Source organism: Petromyzon marinus, chromosome 5 (genome assembly GCF_048934315.1).
Source record: "Petromyzon marinus isolate PM22_M1 ecotype Great Lakes invasive population chromosome 5, UKy_Petmar_22M1.pri1.0, whole genome shotgun sequence".
NCBI lineage: Eukaryota > Metazoa > Chordata > Hyperoartia > Petromyzontiformes > Petromyzontidae > Petromyzon > Petromyzon marinus.
In genome coordinates, this window is record NC_133671.1 from 16,857,186 (window position 1) to 16,884,077 (window position 26,892).

Genomic DNA, 26,892 nt, shown 5'->3' on the forward strand with positions numbered 1-26,892 from the left:
TCAGTAGTATAATATAATCATTGTGAGAACCGGCTGACATTGCCACGCTCTAAGTCTGTGGTGACTATTTTCATTCAAGAATAATGAAAATGTTAATTGTGGCATAATCGCAGTTACTATACCTCTCTGTAAAGTTACAAAATCATAACGAGTCACGCATGTGGGCTGTGCAAATGGCTATTTCCAAAAGTATAAAGAATAACATTTCGATTTAAAGCTTTCGTGACTGCAGGGATTCATCTTCTTGAAACATTGGAGCGCTGTCTGTTTCTTCACCTGAGGAAGGCTACTTGTGTTGTGGCCGAAACGTCGTGAGAATTTGATTTTATTATGTTTTATTTTTCTCATTTTATTATATCCCTTCTACGTGACTTTACCGAAAGAACCAAGAAGATAAAGAATTACGTATACCTACAGGACTTTGTGTGAAAGAACAGATTCGGCATGTCTTGGCCAATGCAAAGGCATAATTTATCAGAGCACGTTTGTTTGCATGTTTTTTTTTGCCCCACGTGTGTGTGGTTAATGCAGACTTGATTCCTTGCTAAAGCTATCCATCCATTCTTGACTTTGAACATCTCAGCAGCTGCTTTATTGCAAGAAAAGGGTTTTTTAAAAAAAACCTCCCTATTCTTACTTTTCATCACTTTCCTCCAAGCGTGAAATGCGGGCAAGTTGAGACATATTAGTAGTTGCCGCTGCATATTCAAGGGGTCAACAGTGCCATTGGGCAAAGGCGAACAGCGTCGTTGATTGTGTCATAAGTGGGATGGTGAACGCCGTCTTTGGCATCCGAACAAAAAACGTCTGCACTTCCTCATACGCTCGCTCAGCGCACAAACGGAGCACACGGGAATCCTGTCATCTGATGCGTGACTAAACATGGGCACAAAAATGTAAGTGTGGCTGTTTTTTTTTGCTGCTGTTGTTGCTGTTGTTGTTGTATCATTGCTTAAAATCGTACTCTCTGTAACGTGCTATGATAATGCTGCCGTGCGTGTGTGTCTGTGTTCGTGGTGGTGTTGAGAAACAGACGTTTCTCTTATTCTTGGTTCTTTCGGTAGAAGTCACGTAGAAGGGAAACAATAAAATAAAATAAAAAATATAAAGCAATGAAATTCTCACGACGTTTCGATTGCAACACAAGCAATCATCATCATCAGGTGTGAAAACCACATCAAGTCACGAAAGCTTTAAAACGAAATTTAGACGCCTCTCTGTTACTAACGCAGACCTTTGCAACGTGGTATCAGTCAGCGATACGGAATCACTGCTCCTCTGAAAACACGACCTAAGTCGCATCCTTTTCCTACCTGCCTTGTTGCATTGTAACAATCGATGTTAGTATATTCCCTTCTAAACCCCCCTCCTCCCTCCCAAAAAAAGCTCTCCTTCAAGTTACTCTCAAGCAAACGTTTTAGATGCGGCCACAGTAAGATATGTATGTTGAACTTCTTTCGCACCGTACGTCGCCAACCGAGCTAATCACACTTTTTTTTCTCTCTCTTTTAATACCGTATGAATGTCTGTGCTTCTGCATGCGTGTGTTCTCCTGTTTGTGCCGAATGTGTGTGTGTGTGCGCGTTTATGATGGGTTGCACTGTACGGAACTCAAAAACACGTGGGAAGAGTTTAAATCGCTCCCTTCTAAGTCTGTATTTTCGAGTGACAAGCGCGACGCACAGCTTTCCCGAAGCGCGTGCTGCACACTCTCTCTCTCTCTCTTGCCTTTGGTAAATAAAAAGAAAAAGTATGCGTGGTGAACTTCTTTCACACCGTACGTAGCCGTCCCTGCCAATGGGCGGTGCGGGGGAACGCACAAAGCAGTTCCAAACGAACGAGACGTGAGTTTTCAATTTGATTGACGCGTCGTCATGTATTATTCACTTTTTTTGTTTGTTTAAACAGCCCTTGCATTACAGTAATATTTTTTTTCCCCGGAGATTTGCTCCTTTTTTTTAAGCATTTGTTTTCCAACCGAGGTCTCTCTCCCTGCCGAAACAAGATTTTCTTTGCCATTCCCGCAAATAATCCGAGACTTTAAACACAGGAGACCCCCCCCCACACACCGCTTGCTGTGTATCCTAATTTGAGCAGGAACCCCACTCTGACATCTAGCTGGGGACCCCCCCCCCCGTCCGCTCAGCTCGGTGTTAGGATTGCGTTCCTAATGCGTTCCTAATGCACGTGCGATGTTTAATTCATCAGCAGCAGCATCATCGTCAACAGCGGCTGTATCATGCCCCGTTTATTGATCTCATTCCCCTTTTAAAATGATAAAAAAAAAATTCCCGTTTAATGATCTCATTCCGTAGCCGACCTCCGATGCAGCCCGCGTGGCTGCGTGCGGCGCGAAAGAGGTCCGACGCACTCCCGCACGCGACGATGGGGTGCCCGCAATGAATTCACGCCACGCTTGCCTCTCTCTTTATTGCCTCTCTCTTCATTGCCTCTCTTCTTCATTGCCTCTCTCTTTATTGCCTCTCTCTTCATTGCCTCTCTTCTTCATTGCCTCTCTCTTTATTGCCTCTCTCTTCATTGCCTCTCTTCTTCATTGCCTCTCTTCTTCATTGCCTCTCTCTTCTTCATTGCCTTTCCCTTCCTCATTGCCTCTCTCTTCTTCATTGCCTCTCTCTTCTTCATTGCCTCTCTCTTCTTCATTGCCTCTCTCTTCTTCATTGCCTCTCTCTTCTTCATTGCCTCTCTCTTCTTCATTGCCTCTCTCTTCTTCATTGCCTCTCTCTTCATTGTCTCTCTCTTCTTCATTGCCTCTCTCTTCTTCATTGCCTCTCTCTTCATTGCCTCTCTCTTCTTTATTGCCTCTCTCTTCTTCATTGCCTCTCTCTTCTTCATTGCCTCTCTCTTCATTGCCTCTCTCTCTTCATTGCCTCTCTCTTCTTCATTGCCTCTCTCTTCATTGCCTCTCTCTTCTTCATTGCCTCTCTCTTCTTCATTGCCTCTCTCTTCATTGCCTCTCTCTTCTTCATTGCCTCTCTCTTCATTGCCTCTCTCTTCATTGCCTCTCTCTTCTTCATTGCCTCTCTCCTCTTCATTGCCTCTCTCTTCTTCATTGCCTCTCTCCTCTTTATTGCCTCTCTCTTCTTCATTGCCTCTCTTCTTCATTGTCTCTCTCTTCTTCATTGCCTCTCTCTTCTTCATTGCCTCTCTCTTCATTGCCTCTCTCTTCTTTATTGCCTCTCTCTTCTTCATTGCCTCTCTCTTCTTCATTGCCTCTCTCTTCTTCATTGCCTCTCTCTTTATTGCCTCTCTTCTTCATTGCCTCTCTCTTCTCATTGCCTCTCTCTTCTTCATTGCCTCTCTCTTCTTCATTGCCTCTCTCCTCTTCATTGCCTCTCTCTTTATTTGGCAAGTTCCGTCGTGCTGCTACGCGAGCGCACTGCTTTGAGGCGTCGTGGAAAATTCGAAACCCGCCGGTTCGCCGCTCTCGGCCAACGCTTGACTCGGCATGGTGCAGTGTGTGAACATCAAGCCGTCGGGGGAGACAAAGGCGGCCCGACAATGGTTCTTGCCACATCGCCCCGTTCATTTCAGCGCTAGCCGGCAGCACTCGCCACGCTACGTGGGGGGGGGGGGGGGGGAGGTTGTGTGTGTGTTTGTGGGTGTCATAGTGAACGTTGGAGTGTGTGTGTGTGTTTGAGCGTCTATACGCGTGTATAATAAGTGCGTGTAAGTGTGAATGTGGATGTACATTCTGTGTGTAGGTGTGATGGCAAGCCATTGAACACAAGGCGGTCACTGCATCGCTCGCTCCTTCAGATCGGCTTCTGTGTGCGGTCGTCAGCGGACGCTCTTCCACCCGATATTTGGAAGCCACTGGAGTTGTGCACTTTCAAATAATCGAGATTGAAAACTCACTTCTTTTAGAACTGCTGTTTGTATCCAGTCTGATGTCCTTCCCCCGCACCTGCGATTAGCACCGATAACTACGTACGGTGCGAAAAATGTTCAACATACGCTCAGTCTCGCTATCTGCGTTTCTCTCTTCAAATCTCCTTTTCCTTTCAACTTTTGTATGCCTCGCCCGGGTACGGGATGTTGGTTCCGGACCCATTCTCGTTCACGTGATCATTATCAGCTGTAGCAGGTGATTTCTGTTTTCCGAACAGAGTCACGCAGTAACATTGTTATCGGCTTTGACGTTGTCGCTTCTTGACCCCTTTGGGTAAAAGTTAGCTGTATTTGTTTTTCGGTTTCGCATTGGGTGTGGCATTCTTGTTGACTGCCATATATAATTACTGCACTGAATTTTCCACACGTTTATAGACACAGCATGAACAGCAGTTGCTCGTGTCTCATGCTATTTTTATTTTTTATTTACAAACAGGAATTTGCTCGTGTTTGCCACGACGCTTCTCTGCGTGGTGCAGCTGCCGCAAGCTTCTACGCAAAACTTGGACAATCCATACTGTTCGTACGACGACCATCAACAAACTGCTGACTGCTCAGACCGTGACTTCACGGCCGTGCCTCAGGGACTGCCGGCCACCGTCACCGTCCTAGACTTGTCTCACAATCGGATCGGTGCGATTCGACTCGGAGATTTCTCCAGCACTCCCAAGCTCGAGGTTCTCATCCTGGCTTTCAACCGAATTGGCACGATCGAAGCAGGTGCGCTGAGAGATGTTCCCCTGGTCCGCTACCTGGACCTTTACCAGAACGAGCTGCCTGCAGTACCTGAGGGGGCTCTGATTGACCTTCCTAACCTGCAGACCCTCAACATCTCCATGAACAACTACACCTCCTTTGCCCTTGGCGGAGCCTTCTCCAGAATGAGTCGGCTGCAGTCACTCTCCATCGGCACATCCCACACGTCAGAGCTGAAAGCTGCTGACTTGCAAGCCCTCTCAAATATTTCATTGACATATTTGGGCCTGAACACTGGCTCTCCGTTATTACGTTACGAATCTGGATCCCTCGTCTATTTCCGATCGCTGAAAACGTTCTTCATGAATTTTTCTGTGGACGGAAATCCGTCCATTTTTTCCAAAGTCCTTATAGATCTGAATACATCTCAAACTACACAATTGGAAACATATCAAATATTGATCGAGCCCTTAAAAAACCGCAGTTTTGAATTGTTTCACGGTCTTAGCTATTGTCAGTCACTGAGAGAGATCATCATTGTCAATGCTAATTTCTCAGACAGTGAAGCCACAAACTTCATCAAAAACATGTATCTGTCAAACCTGAAAATGGTTGTGTTCACAAATTCTTCCTATAATGACAAAGGGCCTGTTGTGTTCCTTGGGATTAAGGGAGTCAACAAAACTGCCCCTTTAAAAAGGCTGGTGATCGATGGGGTATTTCATCTGAATATGACTTACCCTTTATTTCTTATTAATTTCACCCTGTTTCCCAATCTTACTGAGTTCAAAATCTCCAACACAGGCATGAATAAAGTAGCCTGTTTGTTTTTGAAAATTGCAGCAATTACATGGCTCGACTTTTCCCGAAATCTTTTAGATGAAACAGGCCTGTGGTGGGAATCGTGTAATTACACCGTTATCCTACCCAATGCTGAATATATGGATATAAGTCACAATCACTTCAGGCACCTAAAGATAATATCCAGCATGGTTTCCCTAATGCCCAAAATCAAGTCTTTAGACCTTAGTTATAATTATATTAACGACATCTATGAGTGTTCATGGCCTAATACTCTTCAAAAACTTAACCTACGTAATAATGACATCACCAAAAATTCAAAAATCTGCACTTCAAAGTATTTGCAAGCACTCGATCTCTCCTACACCAGGCTTGAAACATTCCCTTACAATATCCTCGCAGAAGCAACATCGTTGAAAGAACTTTACCTCAGTGGGAACAACATCCGACACATCAATCCACAGATAGGCTCCGCGTCTCTACAAGTTTTGTACATGGACGACAATGCCCTGGGCATCATTAGAAAAGGTACGTTTGAAAATCTCCAGGCCGCGAGGTCTCTCAATTTGAAAAATAATCCCTTCTACTGCTTTTGCGATCTCTACTGGTTTCGAAAAAAATTCAACAAGTCGCTGCTGATGGACTGGCCAAACGGTTACACGTGCAGTTACCCCGATTACCTTGCAGACAGCCCACTGGAGGTTTTCAGCCCAAGCTACGTCGCATGTGACAGGAACATCATCATCATTCTTAGCGTCGTCATCACGGCATGCGTGATTGGCATCACTGCAGGGCTCAGCTACCACCTTGACGCCGTATGGTACATACGCATGGGCTGGATATGGGTTTCAGCAAAGAGACGGCGTTATAATAGGCTGAACGACGGTGAGACCTCAACGTTCCAGTACCACGCGTTCATCTCCTACAGCCAGCTGGACTCGGATTGGGTGGAGAACACCCTGGTGCCCACCTTAGAGAGCTCCAACCCCGACCTCAAGCTGTGCATCCACGAGCGAGACTTCACGCCCGGAGAGTGGATCGTGGACAACATCATCCAGTGCATCGAGCATTCCAACAAGACCCTGTTCATCCTCTCGCGGAACTTTGTCAACAGCGAGTGGTGCCACTACGAGCTCTACTTTGCGCAGCATCGGGTTCTGGAGCAGCGGCAGGACTCGCTGGTGCTGCTGCTGCTGGAGCCGCTGCCCAGGAATTCCGTGCCGAGCAAGTTCTGCCGGCTTCGGAAGCTGCTCAACAGGAAGACTTACCTGGAGTGGCCAGCCGAGGAGGGCAAGCGGTCAATGTTCTGGGCCAGCCTCCGGGCTTTGCTGCAGTCGGACAACCGTCCGCTCGAATCTAGCCCTGACCCCGATGCTTAGCTTTCAAATGGTGTGGAGGAGGGGGGAGGTGGAGGAGGGGGGAGGTGGGGGGGTTTAAGTATGTTCTTGCTGTTCTTTGTATTTTCCACATTTTGAAATGGAGGGCACCTACAGATATATATATAACTTACCAAATCAGTTGCACTGTGAATTACCAAGAGTAACTGATGTCACTGATGACAATATGCTTGTTATTTCAGAACTGGTAATATGATATCAGATTAGTGTGAGATTATATATGTAGTCTCGCTGTTCTTTATGTTTCGTGTCAGCTCTCTGCGATGGTCAGCTGCTTGAAGGTTATTGATCGCTTGATTTGATTGTCTTCTCTCCATGTTTTTATATCTCTTCGCGTTTTCAAAGTTTTTTTTGTCAGTATTACACGTGCTTACTAAACGAGATCAAGATATTTCCTGCAGGTTGCTTGTGTAAATAAATTAGAAGATATCGCGATATAGAGCTGCATTGTGGGTAGCAGAGATCATAAAATGCCATTGTTGCACTCTACTTCTATGCTCCCACGTGTATGCGCCCCACAATCGGCAACCCACACTAGCCAGTGTGGTGAATTCGTGGTCAAAATAATCCCCATAACCCAAAGGGCGTTGGTATAAGGCCCTCGTGCAGTGGTTTGTTGTCAAAAGAGCTGGCCAGTTGCGCAAATAGGGCCAATAATTCGAGCTCTGAAAGTGCAGTTCAATAAAACGTTGCTTGGGCTTAACGCATTTATTATGAACCTGTATTATTGGCCGTAAAGTTTGGGGTAGACAGTTTAAACAGCTTATTTTTACACATTGCTTCGTGTGTTTTTTTCATTTTACTTTAGCAGTGCATTTTTATTAACAATCGTCAAACTAATTTACGACGAATGTGTCAATCTGAAAATTCTTAAACCATCTTATTTCAAATCATGCGAGGATAAAACGCGCTTGTTTTCGACAACAGATCACCACCTTTATAAAATTGCTTACGCTATGAGAAATACGGTAGTCGTCATCTCCCAAAGCAGGTGACATTTTGTAAATAACATGTGAAGAAGGGGCATTGTCTGAAATGTCACCTCTCATAAATGTTTTTCCCTTTTCAGGCTACAGTGTTATTCACGAAGGTGATGAGTTTGTTATTTGTTCCCCGTGCACCACTGCCAATGGAGCACCAGCAAATTAGAATGTATTTTAATCTCCCAAAAGCAGTGAGTGCAGGAGATTCCCCCGCTTTTTCGCGGTAATGTGCAAGACGTAGCGGCGGTTTACCTCTGAGTTTACCCCACCTATCCTAGCTGAAGGAAAACAGAGGATAATCACGGGCGAGAGGAACGGAAGCGTGGATAATTATCGGGTCGGCGACCAAAAAAACAAGAAAAGTCAATTTTTTTTCTTCACAGTCGGTACACATAACACGAACAAAAGCCCTCTAAATATTTAAATATGTTTATTTTTGTTTTACGTCGGCCGCAGTCCCTCGCGGTTTCAAACCTTCCACGCCGCCGGCGGTCGTCGACCATCGATCGAATCGGGACCTGGCATGGCCGGTGCGGCCACCAATCCCAAACGATCGATCCCCCCACGTTGTACGCAGCCGCCGTCCTTCACTCCTTTCAAGGAGGGACGAGGGGGCGAGATCCGCTCTGGATAACAGATAGAAAAAAAGAAATTAATTTCCATCTTTAATTTGCTGCTACGAATCCACGCGAAAGAAGATGTTCGTGAGCCGCAATGCTACGAAGCCGCAGTTCCTTAAAGAGCCGGCCGCAGGTCAGCTGATCCCTTGCCCCCAGACCCGACAGCTCCCGCAGGTAATAGGAGGAGTCGCGGATAAGAGCAGTGCCGGATGAAGCTAGTGCGGGGCCTGTAGCATATGTTATAAAGGAGCCATAAATAAATACAAAATTAAATGTTAAAACACATTTAAAAAATTTAACTTGCATAGTAAAGTAATTGTATTTTTTCATTTGCTATGCAGCCAGATAATACGACAAATCGCTAACCTTAAACACCCAGTCGTTCTTAAAATTCGAAGGCCGGTATAGTACTATAGTAATAGAGCAAGTGCAGAATCACTGAACCGGAATTGATAGCTTGAAAGCGTTTAGCACGGAGCCCTTGAAAGTGCCGGGCCCGTAGCATATGCAGCTACTTTTGCTCCGAGGATAATTCGGCGCTGGATAAGAGGGTTTGCGGATGATAGGGGTTCAGGTTGCGTTTTGCCAATGTGCAGCGAGTGGTCGAGTTGAACCCGCTTGACTGTGTACGCGTGACAAATCTCTGTTGCGTAAATAAAGCGAATCCTAAACTGTGTTAAAATTATTTTTAAGTAATCGTGTTTTTTTAAATATCTTTAACACTGTATGCACTCAACATGCTTCATCGCAAAATTTGTAGTAATTTCACATTCATAATGACTGTACTTTGAACTACAAACGTTGATAAGTACGGTATATAGCGCTTATGGAACACGCTGTAAATGCTATGCTGTGTAATAAAGAATTATTATTATGTTACCTTTGTACGTGTATAGTACCATACCTGTCGACCCCTTATCAGTGCCTTCCTTATTATACACCAATTCAGACCCTTATAAATCTCAATGTTCATCCTACAAAGTTCCATCACAAGGGAGAAACGCAAACGAATAGACAAAAACATTTTTATTGCCCGCATTGAAACGGCTGTTACGCCGTACGGACCTGGTACTTCAATTCCCCTGTACAATCTAGATTTGAAGTTTTCGTGACTGCAGGGATCCATACTCTTTGGTTCTTTCGGTAAAGTCACGTGGTAGGTAGAAAATAAAATAAATTAAATCACGACGTTGCTGCTATACGTGACTTTACGGAAAGAACCAAAGAGTAGGGGTCCTCTGTACAAGAAAGAACGCGGGGTAAGCCGTATGGGGTTGACAGGTTTGCAGAACTCCGCTTTGTTTTACTGTTTGAAATGACCGTACGTGGAACTGCCGATGCATACAACAAGTATGCGTCAACACTTTACAGGATTTGTGTTTGTGTCCCACACAATAAATTACCTTTGTTCCCTTCGCTTTCTTCCGTTTGCGACACCACACACACACACACATGCGGTTTTGAGTTGACGTGTAACCACAATTTCCAGACTTGCCTACCATTTCCATACCGCACGGTACTTTCTAAGCCAGTCATTTGGAATACTTCATCGTGTATTCTATGTTTTGTACGCATTGTTTCACTAACGCGTAGTTAATATAAATCAAATAAAACTAAACATTTTTTGTTTGTTTTACCAGGTATTAAAGGCCCACTGAACTGTAATGTACAGATCTTATTCAGAAGCCTGCTGGCCACAAATTACAGCTCAACAAAGTGACTCATCATGTGGATATTTATAGCAGGCCGATACTCTGAACGCATGTTTCACAGTATTAATGATATTATATTATTAGACTGTACAAAACTTGCTCGGGCAGCTCTTAAATATGTTTAATCACTGCATTTCAAAATATTATTTGCGGTTTGAGTCCCATTTAAAGCTGACATGGAGTGACACAACACAGGCACCAGGCACCCTCATCAGCAGTGATTCCTCCTGCCTGTACTCGGCAGGGTTGAAGGCTCCTCAAAAGCCTTGCAACCATCTCCATCTCTCATCTGGTGCAAACCATCAGGCACATAACCGATGACTGCCCCAAACACAACACTCGCATTCTGGTGGAAGAAGCGGACTCCCACTCGGGCTACTTCGGATGCCGTGGAACGGCTTACAAAGTAAAACGTACAATTGCAGTCGGTGTGGTTTTTTTTTCTCAAACGTCGTACAAAAGAAAAAGACGAAGTTTGAAATGTCATAAATACATCAAAGACATAGATCCCCTCGCCCCCCCCCCCCCCCCCATTGCCTTTGCCAGACTGTTGGGGCAAGTTCTGTTAGCGAGCAGCACCTATGAAGGCTACCGGCACTGTGGCATACGAGAGGGGGTGGGGTGGCCAGTGCCACGCCCGGCCGCCTTTGTCTCCCCAGTGGCGATGTTTGCAATACACACCGCACTCGGCACTCATTGGAGGCCGAGTCGACCTCGGGGTGCAGCGCGCTGTCCGCTAAACTACCGCTCCCCAGAAATGCATCTAGCTCCTGCCACACGAGCAATGTTACGTGATGTATGTTGAACTTCTTACGGTGCGCACGTAGCCAACCGTGCTAATTGGAGGTGGTGGGGGGGGGGCGACGGACAACAAACTAAACACGAAAAGCAGATCCAAAGAAATGAGTTTTCAATTCGGATTATTTAAAGGTGCGTAGCTCCAGTAGCTTCCTAATGTCGTGGGGAAGAGCATTCCAGACGGCCGCAGAAACGCATCTGAAAGCGCGCGATGCAGTGACCGTCTTTTTTTCCCGATGGCTATCCCGCCTGAAGGTGTGTGACGAGGGGAAACAAGTGGTCCATTAATTGGGGGTCACATTACACCTGAACCACCCTGTACATTTGGGGTCACAATCCATCTGCACCACCCTGGACATTGATGCAAGGAACGTCGCAGCCTTTTCTCGTGTACTCAGGGCGGCGATCGCTAAAACAGAACACGTGACAGACAAACATCGGATCACATGATGAAAAAAATCTAGCATAAGGTTTACTCTTTCTGGCAATTAAACAGGTGTTAAGAGGTTCAAGCACCAAATATAAACTTTTGGCAAGGAATCAAGTTCTCATTAACCTGCTCACCCCGAGCTATAATTGCTCTGATAGTACATTGTCCTTGTACTGTTCGCCTATTGGCGTTCTCTAGTCGGCCACTGGTCAGACGAGGCCATCAAGAAGTCTGTCTCTGGTGTAGGCCAATCAGTTTCAAAGACAATGCTTGAACATCTTAACACCTTTTTTATTTCGAGAAAAGGTAATATCTCTTCATTTTTTATCATTTGATACTGGCAAAAAGGTCCCATGATAGGGCTGTCTTCCACTGCTAACAACATCCAATACACCGGTTTTTTCTTTAGCTTGGTGGTCGCCAATTCAATCACTGCCCAGGCCAGTAAACATGGAACGTTCGGAGAACATTATTCCAACGGTTCCAACCACATGCCAACGTTGGCCCAACTTTGCATGCAGTATTTACTGGGCGGCTAATACCTGCTTAGCTTCGAGGAGGGGCATTCCAGGCAATTTGGCCGTAGGCGAGCAAACATGACTTACCCTTTTATTCAACATAGTAAATGCCACCATCATCAAGGGCAGGTACATTTGTGTCACACTGCCTACTTCGCTAGTATTACTGTACAAGATGAGACAACTGTATCTTTTAACAAAATCTGATACCTTGGAAACCTCTGAAAAGATGAGCCCTGAGCCTGATTCTTCTTCTTGTTCTTCTTCATCATCATCAGCCATGATCGATTCCACCGTTTGAATAAGGCTTCCCAAAGTTGTCACCATCGCTCGTGGTCCCACATCGTAACAATCCATCCAACACCTGCAACTCCCATCTCTCCGGTTGACGTCCTCTCGAACTTGATTAATGCAAGTAACTTTTATCACCAATATTACATTTTGTATAGTTTTGATTTAAAGCTTTCGTGACTACAGGGATTCATATGCTCGGTTCTTTCGGTAAAGTCACGTAGAAGGGAAACAATAAAATAATAAAAATATAAAACAATACAATTATATTTTTATTATTTTATTGTTTCCTTTCAACGTGACTTTACCGAAAAGGCAGCATAATGAAACCCGAGGGCACAGTTAGCGGGCTCTCTGGTTCCTAAGACCGCAACACCACACTCGTCCCCTTTTCACTGAAGCTTGCCATTTCACTTTTTTTGAGGTCACTTTATCACAAGATCCAGAGGACAGCTGCTTAATGTCATCTGAGCGTAGCCATGATATAAACATGCTGAGAACCGAGTTGGCAAAAAGCGGTGTTTTAACATTGAATCAGGCAGCGTTTGAATCTCCATTTTGTCAAATTGCCTTTCTGGAATGAGGACGCTGCGTGGAAATTCAGGGACGATTCCATGAATATATTAAGGATCCCGTATTATTTTACGATGTTTAACAATGGGTACATTATATTCTTGGTTCATTCGGTAAAGTCACATAGAAGGGAAACAATATAATAATAAGTATAATAACAGATGGGCACATTGCATGAACGACATGTAACATTGTTCCTCATTGCAAGGTACGCGGGGCCGCTGACGGCCCCTTGGGTGGCCATCAGTGCAGCCACGAACGTGTGGCCCACCCCCGATAATGCACAAATGTGAAAACACAAATGCGAGTGCAGTACTCGAACGATGACCACACTAGGATGCAGTGCTCCGCCAGCATTTGTTCGGTGCGCAGCAACCCGCCAGGCTGCTCGACGCCTTCTGCCGTGATGCGCAACGAGACAAAGAGAAGTGAACACAAAGCACGTGGCTTTTAGGGTCGCTGGAGAAAGTCGAGTCGAGGCACGCGCGTGAGCTTGTGCTGCTCTACAGAGTCACCACATTCAGGATATTTATTTATACTGGAGGAATCCGATGAGCTATGAAGCTCTTTTTCACAGATGTCCGCGAGATTTCCCCAAAAGTGTCGCTCAAAAAAAGGGTGGAAAATGGCATTCACTGAGGCTTTTTTTCTGGGTAAACAAGGATAATGTAATAATGAATTATATTGCCAGGTCAATGAAGTATAACAACAAGAAATCTGTTGTAATGTTAATCACAAGCCACTTTCTTCTTATTTCAGTATTTTTTTATGGAAAGGGAAGTATCTTGTGCATAGGAAGGATAGACTCACATTCGCACGATGAGTGTTGTGATGTTTTATAGAAAACATTGATGGAAAATATCACAATGTCAGCTACATAAGCCGTACGAGCCCAATTTATTCTGCTTAAACATTTCTTGCAGTACGTGTAATGCAGTGTACACAATCGGTGTACTATTAGTCACCATTGTTGTTATACTATTACGTATTCAGATACGTAATAGTATTACAACAATGTTGTGCCAATATACAGACCTTCTCTTATCTGTGACCCTGCAATCCATGACTCTTGTTATGAACTATTATTACCATTTTATTTCCTTGCAGATAAGTGGAGGCAATTTGCGGATTGCCCTGCAGATAACAGGGGAAAAAAACCACAACGGAATTGCCCTTATTCATAGCACATACATCACCGATAGGATCCGCGATATTTGTACCACATATCATCCCAGTTAAAGAGGCGTTCTGACGTTGAGGTAGCTGCTGTGTGGCTCCGAGCTCAAAGGTCAGCATGCTGAACTGGCACCGCTGAACTATTGGGTTCAATTCCAGGCAGGCACCTGTGATTAAACCAAGTTCTCAAGTGTCGTGAGTTTAACTAAACGATTTTTCTTTTTTTACCAGGTAAGGCCCACTGAGCTATATAGCTCTTTTTCATAACCGACCCGGCCACAAATGATAGCCCAATGAAGTGGCTTATCGCGTGGAAATATATAGCAGGCAAATACATCCGAAATGCACGTTTCTAAATATGGAAGGGGAAAACCGGAGGAATCGGAGAAAAATCCACGCGACCACGAGGAGAACATGCAAACTCCTAATATATAGGCGTCAGGGATCGAACCTACACCGTAACAAGACCTCCTGCATAACAAGCGAAGTAGTTAACATCTTTCCACCGCGGCGTTGATGGTTTCAGCCCGACCACCAGTGACTGCACGCACACAAACAAACGCTATCACAACACATTTGATTCTGCACTTGGATTTGGCAAGATTCTAGCTCTGGGAATTTAAATATTTGGTTCACTGTCAAACAACGAACGTTCCTCTCATATGCAGAGTCGAGTGAGAAAGCACTTTTACGTATTTCTCAAATATTCCCTTATCTGGGCCATTGTTTAACAGGAAGGTCACGCGACAGACCCAAGTGCCATGGGTTGACTGACTGAGATGACTTACAGATGCACCGCCTGTGCTCCCCCACTGCTAGTATAACTAAAGCTTGTGATCCTGCTGCGTTGTATCCGCCCGGCGCGCCGCGCGTTGTTGTGAGCGTCGCTCCAGCGCCCTCTGTTGTTGTTGTTGGAGGGGGACTGCCTCGAGCTGCCCAGGAGCATCCTTCACGAACCTCTTCCCTCCATAGAGGCCGATCTTGACACCGCTTGGTACCAGTCATCGCCAAGTCAACTAAGCTCCACATCCTCCTATACCAAACCGGCGTTCCTATCACCCCAGAGGGATAGTGGTGGCGCACATGGCATGTAATCCAGCACTGCTGTGTAGGCAGCCAGGGTTGGTGGATAACGCAACAAATGTTGTTAATCTCAATCTTGATTTGAAGCTTTCGTGACTGCAGGAATCCATACTCTTTGGTTTTTTTCTCGGTAAAGTCACGTGGTAGGTAGAAAATAAAATAAAAAAATAAATCACGACGTTTCGGGCGCAACGCAAGCGTCCGTCGTCAGGTGGGAAAGCATTGGCCTGCTGCTGAGTAAGAGTGTTTTAAAGGGTTTGAAATGGGTGTAGCCCAAGGGTCATGAAGAAGTGCTCGGGGCTAGTCACGTTAATGTGAGACATTAGCATGTGACTTCTAGATTTAAAGCTTTCGTGACTGCAAGGATCCATACTCTTTGGTTCTATTCGGTAAAGTCACGTAAAAATCAAAAAATAAATAAAAGTTTCACGACGTTTCGGCCACAACACAAGTGAAGGCCACTTGTGTTGTGGCCGAAACGTCGTGAATTTTTTTTATTTTTTTTATTTTTGTGTGTTTTACGTGACTTTACCGAATAGAACCAAAGAGTATAGCATGTGACTGTAATACAGAAGAAGAGCGGTAGCTCTCCTTTGCTTTCTCCTGGACTACATCTGTGCTGGATAGAGGGGTCCTCCCTCACACGCGTGGGGTTTCTTCGGACGCTCCGGTTTCCTTCCTGCACGTGTAACACGAATGGGGCGAGACGGTGGCTAGGAGATGTTAACTACCTCGCCTGGTATACAGGAGATTGTGGGTTCAATCCCGATCCTGACGCCTGCTGCTGCTGTATATTTGGAGTTTGCGTGTCTCTCATCATCATCATCATCACGGTGGCTAGGAGATGTTAACTACCTCGCCTGGTATACAGGAGATCGTGGGTTCGATACCGATCCTGACTTTGCCTGCTGCTGTATATTTGGAGTCTGCGTGTTCTCCCCGTGGTCGCGTGGATTTATCTCCGGGTTTTTTCACCCTCCACATTTAGGATCAACAACAACATCACGCCTGTAGGGTATTTGGCTGATGTACATTTCAACATGAGAAGCTACTTCATTGGGACACCATTTGTGGCTAAGTCGCTTCTGAAAAGAGCTATACAGCTGAGTTGGCCAAACCTGATAATCCTAATAAATGAATAGATTTAAAAAAAGTTAAATTGGCCGATAAGGGGCCGTCCATAAATGACGTCACGCGATTTTGGACGATATTTGACCCCCCCTCGTCACACGGCGTCACAAAAAGTCAGACCCCCCCCTCAAATTACGTCACAAAGCTATGCCCCCCCCAAAAAAATATATAAAACATGCTTCAAATCGCTTTAAACTATTGTCATTGTAGTGCGTATTTAATGTGGCGCTGCACTCTGATGTTGTAGGAGAAAACATTTATTAAAAAGTCTATTTAATGAAGTAGAACGTGTTGTCTATATTTATTTAAAGTTGCGCATTTTGATGTGACATCACATTTAGCAGCTGAAACTATTACGCATCCTCGATTTGATTAAATACAAATAAAAATTCAGAATCTTAAATAAATCACGTAACGTAACATCGCTCTGTGACGTCGTCACGCGTAATGGCGCCACAGCGCCGTAGCTACGCGATGGCGTCATTACGTACAACTCGCCGTCGGTACGTACCGACGCGATGACGTCGACGCGTAACGTTTAATCCCCCCCCTGCACGCCCCCTCCCCGCCTCTATAAAGATTATTGGATTTCCGTTCTCACCTTATACGGTCATAGCGTACGTTTCTTAGGTATCAACTCGCTTCCTATTGGTTCGTCGCGATTTTTTTTGGGGTGGGATGGGTGGGGGCTGGTGGTGGTGGTGGGGGGCTGGAGAGTGGGGTGGGGGCTGGTGGTGGGGGGCTGGAAAGTGGGGTGGGGGCTGGAGGTGGGTGGGGGCTGGTGGTGGTGGTGGGGGGCTGGGGAGTGGGGTGGGGGATGTGGGTGGGGGCTGGTGGTGGTGGTGGGGAGCTGGGGAGTGGGGTGGGGGATGTGGGTGGGGGCTGGTGGTGGTGGTGGGGGGCTGGGGAGTGGGGTGGGGGCTGTGGGTGGGGGCTGGTGGTGGGAGGCTGGTGGTGATGGTGGTGGGGGGCTGGGAGTAGGGTGGGGGCTGGTGGTGGGAGGCTGGCGGTGATGGTGGTGGGGGGCTGAAGAGTCGGGGGGGGCGGGGGGGGCTGGTGGTAGGAGGCTGCTGCTGGTGGTGGGGGGCTGGGCAATGGGGTGGGGGCTGTGTGGGGTGTGGGGGGGGGGCCAAGCTCGTACCCGATTGGTGGACGAGCAGCCCGGCGCGCGCTACCCTGTGGGAGTCCCCGGCGCGCCCCTCCCCCTTTCCTTCCGAGTCGGCGGCGCGAGGTTGGTTCTCCCCGGCGCTCTTCGCTCGCTAGCTCGGCGAACTCCGCGCGTCCCCACCGCCGTACACCTCCGTCCCCTCTCTCTCTCTCTCTCTCCTCCGGCCGGCGTGTACGCGGCTCGGTCCCGTCGGCTGTAGCAGTCGCGTGCCCGGCAATACGAGCGGAGGGAATCTTTTAGGGTCGGGGAGAGCTCGCGGGGACCCACGTTGGATTTGAGGCCTACGCTCAGGCAAACCCTTTGGTCTAACGTGGATGGGTGGCTGGTGGGGTGACACCGTGGGTTAACGCAAATCTCGGAGCGAGAGAGTCTCTCGAGAAGACGCTGGTTTGGGCCTGCCGTCGTTTAATATTGTAATGGTGTTAAAAGTGAGAGGTGCCGACGGGTTATAATAGGGTGGCTGAATTATACGTTGTTGCGTTGGTCCCCTTCAAAGTTGCAAGCACAATGGTCTCGGAATTGCCCAGAAAAGGGATGTTACGTAATGCTATACATGTAACGTCGCTAAGTGGACATCCATATCAGGTGATAGAACGATTAAATCAAGGCATATGATAGGTAGATGATTATATCGTGAGAATTGGCTGATTGAGGGGGACGGCTGTTATCCAGCAGTGGATTGATAATTGGCAGATGCTGACGAAGTAGGGACTTGCTCTTCTACCGGTTGAATGAGTAGCTCTGTCTGAAATTTAGCAGTGGTTGTCGGACATGAATTCTTGCCCCCACCATATGAATGTGGAATTTCACCACTGGTTTAGGGGTGTAAAGAGATGAGCCCCCCCTTTGACTTATGATCCTTTGACGGGTGTCGCAGTCGTGTGTACGATCCATTTCGCCCCTCGCTGGTCAACGCTTGCTGGTGAAATGTCACGGGTGTCACTCCAATTAATGGAACTCCTTAAAGTGTTTGAAATTATCCAGGTCATGGCCACTTACATAAATTACCATAACGTATGTTAGGGTATCCACGTGACTTTACCGAAAGACCCAAAGAATATAAAATACTGCAGTCCACGAAAGCTTTAAGTTAAGAAAGAATAGTTTTATGTAAAAAGTAAGAGTGTCCACACTGATGCGTCGATATTTTGGATATTAGTGAAACAACTGAAACGTAGGTAATGTCAGTGTTGATTTAAAGCTTTCGTGACTGCAGGGATTCATATTCTTGGTTCTTTCGGTAAAGTCCCGTAGAAGGGAAACAATAAAATAAAAAATATAAAACAATAAAATTCTCACGACGTTTCGACTGCAACACAAGCAATCATCAGGTGATGATGACTGCAACACAAGCAATCATCATCAGGTGATGATTGCTTGTGTTGCAGTCGAAACATGAGAATTTTATTGTTTTTTATTTTTTTATTTTATTGTTTCCCTTCTACGTGACTTTACCGAAAGAACCAAGACTATAATGTCAGTGTTGTTCTTAAATAAACTTCTAAGTCTAGGAGAACCTGCTATTTGATAGCATCCTTGGAAAATAGGAGAGCACAAACATTAACATCACTGTTACACTGTTGAATGCTGACATTGATACAAACTGTAACTACAGTCTTTATAAGTATGAAAATGACGTCAATGTTATGTTAACATTTGTAACAAAATGGATTAATTTCATGTCTAATTAACCATAACTTTTCAATTCAACAGTGACATCGTCTTTAAACCAGTTTCTGGAACTCCTTGGTCGCACATCAAGATGCCCAGGGAAGACAAGTCAACTTGGAAGTCAAATTACTTCCTGAAGATCATCGTGAGTGTCCACATTATTTATAGAAGTACCACCACAACCCACATGATACCTCTGCGATGTGTTTTCGAGTTATACCATGTGTTTGGCATCATGTCCAATGTTTTTGCGCCCATTGCGTGGAACTAAACGTTGGACATCATGCTGAACAACAACCCGGTACATTCCAAAAACACATCAGAGAGCTGTACAGCACAGTTGAGAAGGTACACAGTATAGTTCATGACACTTCATACAATAACTTCGTAAGTTGACACTTTGTTGATTTACTGTTGACTAAGTGTACCATTTTGATTGAAAGCTTTCGTGACTGCAGTAATTCATATTCTTAGCACTTTCGGTAAAGTCACGTTGAAGGGAAACAAAATAATAAAATATATAGAATATAAAAATAATAATAAAAATATAAAACAATAAAAAATTATCGTTTTATATTTATTTTATTGTTTCCCTTCAACGTGACTTTACCGAAAGAGCGAAGAATATAAGTGTACCCCGTTTTTGTGTGCTTTTAGCAACTTCTGGAAGATTTCCCAAAATGCTTCATCGTCGGCGCAGACAATGTCGGCTCCAAGCAGATGCAGCAGATCCGCATGTCGTTGCGTGGGAAAGCTGTGGTGCTCATGGGCAAGAATACCATGATGCGCAAAGCCATCCGTGGTCACCTTGAGAAAAACCCAGCACTTGAGAGGTGGGAAGATTTTGTTTGTCATCGCCTCAAATTGTAGAGCGTCTTGAGTTTGCAGTTATTGTAGTACACACGCAGAGAGTAAGTTAGGCTACATTTTATAAAGTTGAATTACCAGAAGCACTTTGCTAAGGCTAAGGTTAGCATGTATTTTTTTTTCTGCCCTTTTTATTGTCGAATGTAAAACCGTGACAGTCCTTTTGTCTATCCAGTGTTGCATAAAATTTCCAAACCGTTTCAGTCATGGTGGCTGTTTGACCATACTTCACCCATGCTCTCCAGTGCAATTTCGGTTAACCGAGAGCTAAGACTGGTCCTGATATCACTTGTCACTGATGTTAGCTCTGACCAGCAATCAAACCGCAGTCACCTTAACAATTTCATTTTCTTGTATAGATTTATTTAAAAAAAATGAATCTTCCAAGATGTTTTTAAATTATGATATAGTGACATGAGAACTTTACTTACCACCTTTCATTTTTTGAGAATTATAACATTATTGAACAATTGTGTTGTCACTTGTTTTGCAGAGTGTTGCCATACATTCGCGGGAATGTTGGGTTTGTCTTCACCAAGGAGGACCTGGCTGAGATCCGTGACATGCTTCTTGCCAACAAGGTTTGTGTGTGATCTAGCTGTGCTTCTGGTGTGTGGTTCTGACTGGTCAACCAAGATCTCGCAGTAAAGCACAACGTTTTTCTAGTCAAGCACGTTATGAATCTCATCATTAGACCTCCTTTGCCAGTACCAAAATATAAGAATAGGGTTTTTCCCCTTTTTTCTGGCAACAAAACTGAAACCTTTTTTTTCTTAGTAATGAGTTTTTACCATTTTTTATCTGGCACAAAAACTGACACCTTTATACAAGGGATCATGTTTTCTAATAACCACAACACAAGCAGTCAAAAATGCAAACAAAAAGAGACTGCTTGTGTTGTGCTTATTGCAAACATGTTCCCTTGTATAAAGGTGTCAGTTTTTGTGCCAGATAAAAAAGGGTAAAAACCTATTGCTATATCTTGTTACTGGCAAAGGAGGTCTCAATGTAAAACACTTTTTTCTTCTCACGTTATCAATGTTTTACAAATTGTCCAAGTTCACTTAAATGAATAATAGTTTGTTTAGTGTACATTCTATGCGTATGATGGAAAAGCCTGGAATGTTCCTGATTTTGTTAGTTAACAGTGGTTGAACTTGGATAGGGTTTATATGGATGACCAAAAGATGCGCCAGGTTGTCATAGGTGACTGCAGGCCTCCGTAGTGGCCAACAGGGGACAAACAAAATTCCACTGTTGTACTCTACGTTCTATATTCCCACCTCAGTGTCCTACCTTCATCCCACGATAAAAAAAACCACAGTGAAGTATGCTCATATAACTCCCCGACTCGCACAGCATTCGCACGGTTGGTTTCGTACGGTACAAAAGGAGTTCAACATGCATCCAGCAGTTGATTGACAAAGGACTGTGTAATATGCATCATGCAATATATGGAAACAATGTCCCTTTGCAGAGGTTGTATGGTCTGATATCATTGCACCGTCATTTAAAGTTTCCTTTTAGCATAAGTAGATTGTGAAGATGGATTTTTTTTGTGTTTGCTTAAAAATTGTCGTTTAATTCTGTATACTTCCTAACGTTACTTAAAAATGAGAGTACGGGAATTGTAAATGATCCTGTTTTTTGTTTCCTCGTCAGGTCCCGGCCTCGGCACGCGCCGGAGGTCTGGCTCCATGCGACGTGATGGTGCCGGCACAGAACACCGGGCTCGGTCCTGAAAAGACCTCCTTCTTCCAGGCTCTTGGCATCACCACCAAGATCTCAAGAGGCACCATTGAAATTCTGGTAAAGTCTTTTTCAAAAGATGAAGGCATAACGGAATACATTTTTAAAGTATATACAGTGTTCTTTTCAGATTTTGTTTAACACGGATTCAGTTCAAATGTGTTGCGCTTTTAACAAGGGGAAAATGCATTGAATGTTGCACGTTAAAAGTTATAAATACCGCTTTCATATAACGGTTATGGTGGCAGAGTCAAAGAGGCAGTAGGGAGGCAAGGCTGAGTTGAGTGGTGGATGGAGGGGGTAGTACTCGGACGCTGGTTCTTCCGTCGAGCCCTTCACCGGGTTCTCAAGTGGGGTTGCCCACTTGAGAACCCGGTGAAGTCTCCACTCAGCTCGGTCCCAGTTAGGGGAGTAGTAGTGCCTTGAATGAGGAAGGAGTAGCGATTGAAGTGCCATCTGGCCCACAGAATTCACAGGGTAGTGAGTACTTGTCAGGTGAGCCGGCAGCGATGGACCCCCCCCCCCCCCATTGTATTTTGGATATAGATTTGTGAAACTTCATAATTTAGCTTTAAAAAAATAATCAGGAACTCAACTATCATGGTTGTGTTAGATTTGTAAATTATTAATTAGGTTGTGGTTTTGATGTGTTTAGGATTTAGTTTTATAATTTATTTCTCGTTTTTGATTCGTAAAAAAAAAACCCAATTCTTCCACTTGTCCCCTGGTCAACCCCTTGAACTCAGCGTTCCACTGTTTGATTGTTTGCTTTATTTCCTGTCCCCTGCAGAGCGACGTGCAGCTGATCAAGGCGGGTGACAAGGTGGGGGCCAGCGAGGCGACGCTTCTCAACATGCTCAACATCTCGCCCTTCACCTTCGGGCTCCACATCCTGCAGGTGTACGACAATGGCAGCATTTACAGCCCCGATGTGCTGGACATCACCGAGGATGACCTGCGCAAGCGCTTCCTCGAGGTGCGTGCACTACGCCCACAGCACACGCGTTTGTGACGCGACCAAGAATTGAAGGCAGTTCAGTTTGATGGCAGCTAAAAAACGCACAATTTAACTTTTTATTGTTATTACACTTTAGCAGTGGTACAAAAGCAAGATTTTAAAAAATACTAGATACGTTGGTTAAAAACACTGCTCTCTCAGTGGGAAAAAATACATCTGCTTTGAAAAAGGGCCATTGAAGGGCCATTGCCCAAAAGTTTGCCCATTATGTTTTTTTCCTTTTCGGACAGTGGAATCGACACATTTCTTTGGAGTTTTGTTTAGAATGATCAAAGTTAAAGGCACAACCCTGAAAATTCCGTATGCATGCCACTGCTGGCGAAGGGGCCTCCACTAGACGGAGTTCTAGAAAGACTTGTGGTGAGAGTACCCACACTTTACCTCACCACATGCAACCTTCCCATCAACTGTGCTATATCCACCACTTGATTTCATAGCATTATCGATCATTGTGTACAAAAAAGGTGATCAGCCTTCACCAACCCGCAGTGTGGTAAAGTATGGTCAAACAAACCCCATAACCGAAACAGCATAGCGAGGCCTTCTTCCAGCAGTGAATTATTTTAGAATTTTTGTACTGACAACGTTGCAAAAATTTAACTGGTTTTTATTATCGATTCCATGGCTTCGGTATCATGATAATCGATTCAGCAAGCATTTACATAAATATTGATAATCGAAGGCTATAACTGTAAGAATTAAATCTCTCTAGCTTTGCAAGTAGTATAAACAATAAATGCATTTGTGTTCAAGGAAACAGCTTTGAATAGAAATTCCAGCCAAGGTCTAATATGTATGTTGAACTTCTTTCGTACTGTACGCATTTATCTGTGCTAATCGGAGGTGCGGGGGGAAGGACAAACTAAACTCAAAGCAGTTTTCTAATAACGGAAGGATGAGCGTTCCAGACGGCTGCAGAAGCATATCTGGAAGCACGTGATGCAGTGACCGTCTTTGTTCGATGGCTAGCCAAAAGCCACTTTGTGTTCACATGGTTTATAATCCACCTTGTATTTGTGATTTATAATCCACTTTGTATTTTACCTGTTTTTTTTTCTGTCGCGTGCAGGGTGTGCGCAACGTCGCTAGCGTGTGCCTTCAGATTGGCTACCCGACCGTTGCCTCAATCCCACATTCCATCGTTAACGGCTACAAGCGTGTGCTCGCCATTGCCGTGGAGACCAACTACTCTTTCCCACTTGCCGACAAGGTATGCAAGCCCGGTTTGTAGCTTGGATGCATCCTTTCCTGAAATGTGAGCTTCATACATGCAATTAGTTACGTCCCATGCATGGATCAGATGCATGGACACTGATGAATAAAAAGCTGAAAAAATGTGCAAAGAAACAAGAGTTGCATTTTGAGAATCGCACCAAGAGGGAACAAACACAAATCAAATGCATCACTGACTTGAGGACGGTTGAGCGGGCTTGGGCAGAACACCGTAGCGAGAAGGGATGATTGCCAATCGATGAGACCAGTGATGGAAAGGCAGCCAAAGAAGAGAACACACCTAGAGTGAGGGAATGGCCGCTTTAGAGATGGAGAGAAAAGATCCATCTATGTGCAGGACCGTGGGGGATAGCGTTGGTGCGTTGGAGGCTTTCGTCTAGCAGTGGATAGGTCGTGGCCGAGGATGATATTCTAAATTTCCAAATGGCGTAAAGCCATGTTTAATCAACAGATTGGCCAATTAAGCACGGGCCCTTCTTTAGCTGCATGACATTCATGTGCGTTGTGTGTGTGTGTGTGTTTTGTGTGCAGGTTAAGGCGTTCCTGGCTGACCCATCCGCCTTCGTGACAGCCGCACCTGTGGCAGCCGCGGCTGCGCCAGCTGCCGCTGCCAAGGAGGAGAAGAAGCAGGAGTCTGAAGAGGAGGAGGAAGATGACGACATGGGTTTCGGTCTCTTTGACTAGGAGTCCTGCTCAGAGGGCCCCTTGGCTGCTCATGGATCTCACCCACAGCCATGCGCTGTTGGCGGCTGTTGTGCTCTACTTCATGTCAAATGTAAACTAGGGCACGACGATTCATGAAAAATAAACAATTTAAAATAAACTGCTTATTTGTGGGGTTATTTTTTTCCAAACGACTGTACCAAACGTTCATAAGTACACGTTTATTCTGGTGTTCTAGCTACATTTCGTTTTCTTATAGGGTTAGATAGATCAACACTGTAGGGCTTATTGTTTCTGCCAGCATGCTGCAAGGCTAAACATTCCATATTGGCTGTTGTGATAGATGTGTTTTCATACTATAAATTCGTGTTAACAATAGCTTACCAGTGTAGTGGCATTTTTTTTACATAATGATGGATGATTGCCAGTAACAAGAAAATTGGCTTGTGTTTATTGTGAATTATTCCAGTGTAGCTGTGCGATAGGTTAAGCATTGTCACTCAAATTGAAAAATAGTTTTAAACGCATGTTCAAAATCTAAACTTTAACCGCCGAGGCTTTTTGCCTCGTTAAACTCCAGGAGCTTGGGACATTTGTGCTGGATTAATTAAATGCTTAAAGATGTTGGGTTCACGCGACATTTAAACAACAAGATTAATCACTGACTAATGTGCCCTTTTCCTTTATGATGCTTTTGTGCACCCTTACTTTGAAGGCCACATTCAAAACATATTCCCACGGACACGGCTTTCTGTACAGAGCTGCCCAGCATGCTTTCCTGATTTACAGGAAACGAGTCGAGAATAAACACCATGTGCTTCCTCTCACTTAGGGCAGAAGAAGAAAGCAGCGGCTTCCGATTTTGCACAATTGAATGCACAGCGGTATATTGATAAAGAATGTGTTTTGTTTCAGGGTTAAGAAAAACACTTTACAACATAATCCCCTTGTTGCATGAGACTTTTCCTTTGTCGCACACATGCTGAGCAGCCACTGTGGGGTCTAGTTCCATAGGGTGGTGTCTGTAATGTACTGTTGGTACGCCCTGGATACATAAGCGGTGTTTTTCAGTGTGCTGCATCCTGTCTGATTACAGCTCTTGAGGACACGAGTGGTGGTGATCTAGTCCCATTGCATAAGCCAGTCGTGCTTCGACGTGATGGCGAACACTCGCCTGCAACTGCTTGCTATGGCCCTGGCCCTGCTGGGCTGGTTGTGTATGCTCGTGTCCTGCATGCTGCCCATGTGGAAGGTGTCCGGAATGTCCTCCAGCAGCGCCTTCCTGGCGCAGGGTGTCTTCGAGGGCCTGTGGGTGCACTGCGTGCTGCAGGGGACCGGCGACATGCAGTGCAGGACCCACGGCTCCATGATGAGCCTGGGCACCAGCATGCAGATCACCAGGGCGCTGGTCGTGTGCGCCACTATGCTGGGGGTGGTCGCCTTCTTCGTGGCGCTTGCCGGAGCCAAGTGCACCACCTGGCTGGACGAGAGTGCCACCAAGACGCGCCTTGCCACGTCTGCAGCCGTCTGCTTCGCTGTGGTGGGCCTCCTGGAGCTGGTGGCCGTCTCGTGTATGGCCCATCACATCATCAGTGACCACAACAACCCACTGATCTCTCCGGACATGCGTCGTGAGATCGGCCTCTCGCTGTACCTGGGTTTTGGTGCGGCGGCGCTGCTGCTCATGGGATCCAGCTTCATGCTGTGTGCGTCCCGTGGCTCGGATCGTCTCCAGTTTCTCAATCCACAAGGCAACGGAGTGTAGGGACGAATGGAACTCTCGCGCCGTTTTCAGGAAGCTGGTGGCGTTGACTCACGAGTTACCCTGCGCACGTCTGGTTCCAGCTGATCAAGTTCAATAGGAGAAAAGTAATTTGCGATGTTTGGTTGTCACAATTGTATCTGTCTGACACGGACTGATATGATTTAAAGTGGTTAACAATGTCTTCAGCAACCAAAGAGATGTTCCATTTATCCTTGTGCGGCGTGAACATTGACGATGCTGTGCGGTGTGGTCAGAGTAAAAGGCACTTAGGAAGTTGGGTGTAAATTCATCACACCCCGACAACCATCGTATGACAGCCAATGTTAAGGGGTCTAATTTTGGGGGAATGAAAACTGGATTTAAATAATACTTAAATTGTTGTAGATTGTACGGTATTGTTTCGCGGTAGTTTAACACTGATATTGTCTAACACGGCTTTTATGAAAATTAAGTTATCCGAGCAGCGATTACACTCAGCGTGCACGGAGTTAGAATCTACAATATTAGCGCATTTTGCATTATTTATACAACGATATATTTACATGCTTCGTACACATTTTATACAACTTGATGTTTTAAAAACACAAACTTTACCTACTTTCATTGAAAGTTTTCAACATGTGTAGTATTCTGTGAAGCA

At 45.2% G+C, this 26,892-nt stretch overlaps 3 protein-coding genes across 3 annotated transcripts; all 3 read left to right on the forward strand.

The window, feature by feature from the left end:
* Window positions 1–637: 637 nt before the first annotated feature.
* Window positions 638–9,821, forward strand: LOC116939142 (toll-like receptor 2). The gene is made up of 2 exons (XM_032947186.2): window positions 638–896; window positions 4,346–9,821. The coding sequence occupies exons 1-2, from the start codon at window positions 883–885 to the stop codon at window positions 6,783–6,785; spliced, it is 2,454 nt and encodes an 817-aa protein (XP_032803077.2). The 5' UTR covers window positions 638–882; the 3' UTR covers window positions 6,786–9,821.
* Window positions 9,822–17,245: 7,424 nt separating this feature from the next.
* Window positions 17,246–24,647, forward strand: RPLP0 (ribosomal protein lateral stalk subunit P0). Its single transcript, XM_032947187.2, has 8 exons — window positions 17,246–17,349; window positions 19,000–19,102; window positions 19,615–19,790; window positions 20,318–20,405; window positions 21,487–21,633; window positions 22,364–22,549; window positions 23,661–23,801; window positions 24,356–24,647. Exons 2-8 carry the CDS (start codon window positions 19,049–19,051, stop codon window positions 24,506–24,508), a joined length of 945 nt encoding a protein of 314 aa, XP_032803078.1. The 5' UTR covers window positions 17,246–17,349; window positions 19,000–19,048; the 3' UTR covers window positions 24,509–24,647.
* An 873-nt stretch (window positions 24,648–25,520) lies between these two features.
* Window positions 25,521–26,515, forward strand: LOC116939144 (claudin-6-like). Its single transcript, XM_032947188.2, has one exon. The coding sequence runs from the start codon at window positions 25,647–25,649 to the stop codon at window positions 26,250–26,252; it is 606 nt and encodes a 201-aa protein (XP_032803079.1). The 5' UTR covers window positions 25,521–25,646; the 3' UTR covers window positions 26,253–26,515.
* Window positions 26,516–26,892: the final 377 nt, after the last annotated feature.

Excerpts from the sequence above, each read along its gene's own strand:
- LOC116939144 (XM_032947188.2), top strand. The coding sequence starts at position 25,647 with ATGGCGAACACTCGCCTGCAACTGCTTGCTATGGCCCTGGCCCTGCTG.
- RPLP0 (XM_032947187.2), top strand. The coding sequence starts at position 19,049 with ATGCCCAGGGAAGACAAGTCAACTTGGAAGTCAAATTACTTCCTGAAG. Across the intron at positions 21,634-22,363 it reads GAGGCACCATTGAAATTCTG|AGCGACGTGCAGCTGATCAA; the intron begins GTAAAGTCTTTT and ends TGTCCCCTGCAG. Across the intron at positions 22,550-23,660 it reads TGCGCAAGCGCTTCCTCGAG|GGTGTGCGCAACGTCGCTAG; the intron begins GTGCGTGCACTA and ends TGTCGCGTGCAG.